This window comes from Seriola lalandi, unplaced genomic scaffold, assembly GCF_002814215.2.
Source record: "Seriola lalandi dorsalis isolate HSWRI2012SDOR001 ecotype SW California unplaced genomic scaffold, Sedor1 jcf7180002054582, whole genome shotgun sequence".
Classification (NCBI taxonomy): Eukaryota; Metazoa; Chordata; class Actinopteri; order Carangiformes; family Carangidae; genus Seriola; species Seriola lalandi.
This window is the reverse complement of record NW_019525135.1, coordinates 403,748-412,134: the sequence shown is the minus strand read 5'-3', so window position 1 is coordinate 412,134 and position 8,387 is coordinate 403,748. Positions and strand designations below refer to the sequence as shown.

The window sequence follows — 8,387 nt, the reverse complement described above, 5'->3', positions numbered from 1 at the left end:
TTGTTGAAGTGCTGCACTTGTGGAAGCAAGAGGCACAACACAAGCAAACTTGATTTTCCAGTTTTTTAATCAAAGAAACATGACACTGTCACAATAAATAACCATGCTTTTTATACTGCTGATGCTTGCTTCCAAGGAAACAAGAGGAAAATAAGTCTCAATCCAAATGGAGAAACTGAGATGCAACAGCCCCGTTTTTCTTTTTTTTTTTTAATGCTTCATCATCGTGCAATATTGTACATAGTGAGAACACCAGGAAGACGGGGAGGAGGGGGGCCTCTTTCCTTTTTTTGTCCTTTCTTTTTCTTACAAAATATAGATCCAGCCATCAATGGTGCACTCTAGTGATAATGAGATGGCTCATTATCAAGGACCTGACTATTTACAAGTAAAGGAGATAGTGTGTGCATTCTATCCCCTAACTATGAACTTTTTTTTTTTTGGCTCTGGCTGGAAACTCGTTCAATGTCAGCGGAGATGGTTGCATGATTACTCCATGTAGTACTGTAATATGCCACTGTGTTGGTGGGAACTGAGCTGGTGGGCAAGCAAAAGGAAGATTGTTTCTTTTCTTTCTTTTTTTAAAAAAAAAAAAAGAAAGGCCATGTGTGAGGATGCGCCAACACCCCACTGCTCTATATACTAAGCTTTTCTTTACAGTCCATGTACCTCAAATCAAAATGTGTGAAAACACTATACAGGCCTGCTATCTGCTTTATAGATTAACAGAGGAGTTCCAGCCTCTTTAACAACTCAGAAGACATCATTCAAAGACAACCTCAATGAGCACTTTATTTGGCTGTATAGTAAAGCATGTCTGGGAATATAGGACATCACCTATATTACCTGTATATATGGCCAAAGTTTTGATTGAGTACTGCTGCACCACTGCAGTGATAAAGCTTCCCCTCAGGACTGAGAGGGTGAGCAAATCCTTAATCTGTGCCTATTGTTGAAAATGATTGCTCTGAAATGAGTACAAAAAAAATAAATAAATACAACCACTGCATTGCAAACTCAAATCCTTAATAACTTTCATAAACACTCATTTCATCTTGAGGTGTGCCAGACAAATCTGTTCAGAGAGGAGAAAATTTTCCAGCGACATACTTGTAAAATCAACAGAAAAGGCTTTGGTTCCCTACTGATTTCACGCCAAACTGGGTGTGCTTGAGTGGTTTGCCGAGCAGAAGTTCCAGGTGTCTCTTTCCATACATTAGAGAGTCTTGCGGGCTCCACAAGTCTGAAGGGATGTTGAATCGAACAGACACCCCCATCACCACATCATTTAGCCAAACAAAATATAAAGGCAGCGTAGAACATGCAAGGACAATAAAAGACACATGAAAAACGTTGGATGGTGGTGTAGCAGAGAAGGTGGCATGTAATGAACTTCACGGGCCAGAGCTGGCTGTCACCTTCTGTGCCATTAAGGCCAGGATGTTGGCTGTGCCACCTCTAAACAACAATCTTAAAGAGAAAACACAACAGGACATTCAGAGGGAGTTCTCATGGGTCACAAAAGCATAAAAAGATATCTCTTCCATATTGTTGTAAACTAGGCATAGTTTATATTTAAAATAATTTGTTTTACAATGCCATGTAAGAAAAAAAGTATATCCCCATTGTATTTTCAAATTTACACGCATCTATTTACAGATAACCTTTTTCTTCTGTGCATGTGTGCGGATGTCTGTGTGATCTTTTCTACTTCTACAGACAGAAAGAAAAACTTTTGTACATCCAAACATCTGCTGATGATTGAAGCATCTCTGATTAAACTGTTCAGGAAAAATCCGTTACACTGCTCATACAGAACACTATCCCGTCAAGTAAACGTAAATTACAACCTTTAACGTATTAAATGTCCATACGAGAGATAATAATCTAACACAAGGTCCAACTCGCTGCTGAAAGAGTAAATGGTGATGTGCTGTGAGAGCAGTGTGCAGGATTTCCTTTCAAATTTTACCCTGGAAAATCCACCAGGAATTGGCAGTTACATTTGATTCTTAGCAATAATAAGGAACACGAATTTGTGAAAAAAGTTTCAGAGCCAATATGATTAAAAGGCATGGAAAACAAGATGCATGACGAAGTTTTCAGGGCTTATTACAAGGGTAAACTTTTTGGATTTTGTGAGACTCGGCATGGGATCAGACAGGCAACAGTGTAGTGTGCATATTGGCGATTGTGGTGCTACCGGTGTTAGGTTTGTAGCAAATAAATTTTGTTATAAAAAGAAGACTCAGACTGCTGTGGTGAATGGGGTGTTGTCTGTGTAACAAAAGGCAAAGGCGGAATGTGCCGGGGGAGGAGCTGATGTTGTGATGAAGGGAGTCGGTTTGGGATCCTCACACCTGGCTGGCTCTCAGTTGCTGAGGAGCAGCTCTGTCGCCGTTTCCACATCCCAGGATTTTGAAGACAAGGCCGCTATTACTGCATTCTGTATGAGGGGGAAACAAGAATTTAAGAATTATTGTAACCTCTGTCATTTGCAAATGTCAGGCTCATAAAGAACTGAAGGAACAATTTGAAAGGAAATAAGTTGCATGCTCTCATGACCATCAACTGTGTGAACCTTATGATACAAGTGAAAGAAATGCTTTCCATGGTAATTAAGTCTGAATAAATTGTGCCTCGTTATGAGTAATTCCTTTGATATTAACTTCAATGAGCCTACACAAGGCCTTGTTCACTCTGACTAGCATGCTATCAAATATGGTAGCAACTAACACTTCTATTAAGTAGCTCAGTCTATAAAATGTCAGAAAACTATCAAAAAAAGTTGAAAGTCCAAAGTGACTCCCAAACAATGGTCCAAAACCCAAAAATATTCACTTACTATCATATGTTTACCATCAAAGTTTACACTCAAATGCTTCAGTTAAAGTCATAAAACTCAGTCAAAACTAAATTTCTGTCAAAACTGTTGCTTATTAATTTTCTGACAATCAACTGATCTAATCTCTACTGCCAAACCAACACCGCCCCAAAAAATTCTCCCCTCCTACACCATGGTCAATATATGAATGTTACAGTGCAACAAAAAGAGAAGAAGAAAGTGCTTCTGACCTTATCAAAGCCCATGGCACAGAGTTTGTCTATTTTACGTGTGTAGTCAGGACTGGAGACAGGAGCTCCAGCATAGACATGAGACCACAGCCTCGCGGTCTGTTTGAACATTTCTGGGTTCTGCTTATACTGAGGATGCAGAGAGAGAGAGAGAGAGAGAGAGAGAGAGAGGGCGAGAGAGCGAGAGAGAGAGCTCAGTGAGCATGGTTAAATATTAAAAAAAAAAAAAAAAACAGCAACAAGTGAAGGTACTGTGATAGAAAAATCACATTTTTTATACTTTGTATGACCTGGTTTTGTATTTCTCATGACCTGACTGTATATGATCTAGGACATAAATCTATCCTCACATGTATGCTCCTTATCTGGTGCTGTCTGGTACGAACTAAGGAGTTGCTTCTCCTTGAAAACGCAGCTTCTTCCTTGACAGTTTGACAGTTTTGATGGTACCCAGAATTGTACAGACACACATCCTGACGCTGCCTCCTCTATTCTTTCCTCTATAAAGTGCATGTACATTCTTTGTTCGACATCAGTTTGCAATTACACTCTGTTGTACACTGATCCTTTGCAAAGTTCTTATTAAAAGACACAAAGACAACTTGGTCATGTGTCAACTCTTTATTTTCAGATTTCCACCAAAGTACAGAGAGAGACAGACTGTGTTTTGATGCCTTGAATTGTCCACAGAACAACACTGGCAAAAAATGACAGCACCAGACATTGTTACTGAAATATGATCCTACAAAAAGCTCCCTCATTGTACTCCTGCTGTGCTGGGCAGTATTACTGTATCAAACAACACAAAATGTCTCTCTCACCTGGTTGGCTACTACTGCATCCTGTGGATCGTCTGGTTCTGCTGCAGCAAGGAGAGCCTGTAGAGACAATAACACTGTCCGCAGTGTCATAGCAGCTGCCCTGGGTGACACAGATCAAAAGTTGGGTTTTTTCACTAGTGTAAACGCTGGAACACTGAGCACTATAGGTCAGAAGGATCAAACACATCTCACTCACCACTGGTCTTTTAAAATGTCCAGACATATTGCTCCTGTCACAGAACTGATATTAGGGTGCCAGATCTTAGTGATGAAACGCACCTAAGAAAGACAGATGGGAGAGGTTATCTAGATAATAATAGTGAGGTAATGGTTAGTGTTAGTTACATTGGGTACATGTACATGCACAGCGGTATCCTGATTTTCAGTCCTCAAGATCTCAGACACCATCTGTTCTGTCCCTTCTACAGTGCAGGATAAATCACAGTTTCATTTTCTATTGCCGGACTCTGATTGATTTGGTTTCTGCATTGGATCAACAGTAATTCCCTAAGACTGGAGAAACAATAATGTTTAGCATCCACATTGTTAGTATCAGACTCTCAGATTGTCTCTGTATAATTTATTACTATAGTATTTCTTCCACCAACAAACAATTGTTTCAGTGGAGTTACAAACTTGCGCAAATGGCAGACAGCGATCAGAAACCTGAATAAGATGTTTACAAACCAGAGTATCCTGTTTTCTTTGAGAGTACCTCAACTAGCATATTTAAGTTTTTCAAAAACAGATTAAGATATCAAGCTTTATGAAATGTGAATATAACATTTTCTCCAAAACCATTATGCTGACCAGGATAATAGTGTGCATGTAAAGGCAGGAGTGAGAGAAAGAGGCAAAGGACATATAGCAAGTACTTAATTTTACAGAGGACCACATGAATGATGCTGAAGCATATACCTTTGGTGGGTTAAAAGGATAGGTTTCTGGGATTTTTATTTCAAGCTGATACCTGCCACCTGTAAAAAGAAAGAAAAACAATAAAAAATGTTTTAGAATGAGAATTCATAACAGGAAAGTCTTGTAGCAAATATCAGTCATAAGGCATGTGGCAGTACCTTCATATGGTGTGTCTGGAGGACCTGCTATCTCCCCCCTCAACTCTGTGAAGTTCTCATCCACCAAATCTACTTTTATCTGGTTTTTACTTGTCTAGAAGTTGGGACAAATGAGAGGGACACAATGAAATACCCTGGTATTTATGGACTCACAGGTCTCAGCCTGAGTCCTGACATATCTCTGTCAAGTATGAAATCACACACAAATGTGGAGCGACAGACATGTTGGCTGCTTAAGACAAAGCAATTGCCATTTTCTGTATGAAGAAATAACAGTCTATTATAGTTTCGGAGGAAGCGTTAGGACACTTACGTTAGCAACACAGATAGCTTGCTAGTAGAGCCAAGCTAGCAAAAGTTAACTACAAACCCACAAAAACGAGGCTTAGCAGACAAAACACACACTTTTAGTATCCACAACCCCTCTGCATTGAAACCAACAGCTGATTAACGTTTGATAAGTTTGTAAACTTGGTGAACATTATAGCACAACACCACAAGCTAATGCTAACTGTGGAGGAGGTGTCAAAATAACGTAAGCAGGCTAAAGGCTGCTCAACCATGCTGACAGTAACTAAATTGACGTTAATAGACAGCTACCGTGTCGCGAATGAGGCGTGTGCTGTAGCCCATATAAGCCAGGTTTATTTTTGTTAGGTAATTAGCCAAAGGTATGCGGTACTGCTCGTTAGGAACAGAGGGCCTGTCAAACTGGATCCCCGGTGTTTCCTGAACACACCCACCTGACATAATCAGAGTGCTTCGGCCAGACACTGATAATCAAGCTAAAGCTATAGCTGAAGTTCTCCTGCTGAGGCCTGACCTACTGCTACACAGGACTGGGACCCGACGTTAGCAAAGGTAATTTAGGTCTGCTGACACTTTACGTTGCGATAGAGTTCAAACAATAACAAAGAAGGAGCTGCGCTTGAGTAAAAAACTAAAAAAGCCAGTAACGTTACCGCACCTCTTCGCTTTTGAGAACTTCTTTGAACTCCCGCTTGATCCTTTGAACCGCGATGTTAGCCATGGCTGTGTCCGCTGAGCTGCTGCTGCTGCTGCTGCTGCTGCTGCTGCTGCTGCTGCCTGGAAGCGTTAGACCCGGGGCCTCTCTCCCTGTGTTGTCTGTCTGTATGGGGACTGCGTGCGCGGTGCTTTTCACAGTTATGTAGCCCTCCTTTCACTTTCACCGTCTACCGCTTCTTTTCACTTCAGAGGCAGCTCACCGTTGCTGTTGGACTGCCTGCCTGCCTGCCAGCGGACAGCGTCAGTCAGTCAGTCCAGAACATGCACACACAGTGCGGCTAAATACAGTACAAGCTGGAACTTTCATTAATGAGCTCCGGGGGTAGAGTAACATGGGTTTATGTTCTTTTCAAACTCGCCTTCAGGACATTTCTCATCATGTGCTGAACACATCTGATTTCTAGCACTGTTAACACTCAGTATTTTCATTCTGACTGTGATCTGTTGTGGGCATTTTATTTATGGTTTTATGAATTAGAATTAGTGAGAAAAATAAAAGTAAACAAATATGACAGACGTGTAACACTCTCTGATACGGCACCATTTGTGAAGTTATAAGCTGTAATAAATGACTTTATTCAGTGTTAATGCATCATTTCCTTCTGCTGTATAGACCAGTTAGAAACCATTAATAATAACAACTTTTGGGTTGCCAGATTGTGGAAAATCCTCCTCCAGCATGGCACATCTCTTCTTGTCTTTAGGTCTTTAATTATTTAGGGAGACCATTCCAGTGGAAAATATAATAATAATAATAATAATAATAATAATAATACATTTTATTTAAAGGCGCCTTTCTTGGCACTCAAGGACACCGTACAGAGTTACACAAATTGAGATTAAAAACACATTAAGAAGAAGCAAAAATAAAAATTAAATATAAAAATAAGAACAATACAAAAGTGACAGAGCAATTGGCATCAGATGGAAAAGGCAGTTTTAAACAGATGTGTTTTGAGTTGTGATTTGAAATGGGGGAATGAATCGATATTTAATAATATGTTACAACTACCCAACAGAATTATCTCCTCCTTGAGATGATACATTATAATGCTACTTACACATTAATGGATAAGTGATCCAATAATATAATATAGTAAAACTCTGAATGACTGTTCTGATTTGTATGTACCTTTGATACAACACAATATGCTCTTGATATCTCTGTACTTTTCCTTAGTAAAATGTTGAACCTTTAGTTGTAATAGTGTTTTTACATGGCGGTATTACTACATTTAATTAGGCTTCCATACCATGAGGTAAAATATATAACTTTGCCCTGACAAGGTAGTGTGTTTATTTGACATAAGGAGCTATCATATGTCATTAAGAAACTAATGTCCATCGCACGAAAAATAATTGTTAAAATAAAGCAAGTTCTCATATGAAATTGTGTAAACCATTTCTCATTTTACATGGTACGGAAATGTTTATTAACCATCACATGTTATAACACTGACTGATAAACAGGCTGGCAGATGGTTGTGAAAATATAATTGCTAAAAATTGAATACATTAACGTAGATGTAGCCAAAATGCATTATGACAGTTTAATGTAGTAAACTTTCATCAAAACAATCTTATTATATATTTATTTGACAGTGATAGTCACTGTGTTTTTAAATGTATCCCATAGAAATACTGGTGAAACTGCTTTTTATTTTTGTTTATCCCCAAATTGTGGATATTAGAACAGCAAGTTCTCTTGGTATTTTCCAAAATAAATTAAAAACCTATCCTTTAATCCTTTTTTTTTTTTTTTTTTTTTTTTTTTTTTTTTTTTTTTAAATTTGGAGTAACGTTAAATTGGAGTAATGTTAATTCAGAGTAATATTGTAACTTTTGCTTTAATTTCTTATTATTGATTTTTTTTTATTGACTTTTATACCTTGTTTGTTTTATTTTTATTGACTTTTATTCATCATTCTACTGTTTTATGGTGGTAAATTTCTAATCTTACATAATCATTTTTATAGTGTGTGTGTGCGCGCGTGTGTGTGTGTTGTTTTAATCCTGCTCTGTGAAGCACTTTGGACTACACGTTCGTATGAAAGTTGCTATATAAATAAAGTTGAGTTAAAAAACTAAACAGTGGATCCCTCCAATGGACTTTGAACAGTTCTGGTAAAGGGCTGTATGACATCTGCACCGAAATCCATTTATAAACAGCTTATTAACACTTACAACTACAGAATTTGGTATAATCATTTATTAATTTATACATAGAGTTGGACTCGCTGTCTATATGAATTCAGTTACATCCCACCATTGTATATGTGGTTAAACAGCTGTGCAGATGTTGGAAGTCTTTATTTGCCTATGTATGATGACAGACAGCTGCACTGTTTGTTTACTATGCAGACGTTATAATTGTTCCTTACTGTGATTG

The 8,387-nt window shown here is 38.4% G+C and overlaps 1 protein-coding gene across 1 annotated transcript; it reads right to left on the bottom strand.

The window, feature by feature from the left end:
• Positions 1-49: 49 nt before the first annotated feature.
• ube2kb (ubiquitin-conjugating enzyme E2Kb (UBC1 homolog, yeast)) lies at positions 50-6,291 on the bottom strand. Its single transcript, XM_023418561.2, has 7 exons — positions 5,940-6,291; positions 4,973-5,066; positions 4,815-4,873; positions 4,093-4,175; positions 3,897-3,996; positions 3,076-3,204; positions 50-2,446 (listed from the first exon to the last, which is right to left on the bottom strand). Exons 1-7 carry the CDS (start codon positions 6,000-6,002, stop codon positions 2,372-2,374), a joined length of 603 nt encoding a protein of 200 aa, XP_023274329.1. The 5' UTR covers positions 6,003-6,291; the 3' UTR covers positions 50-2,371.
• Between the last annotated feature and the right edge of the window lie 2,096 nt (positions 6,292-8,387).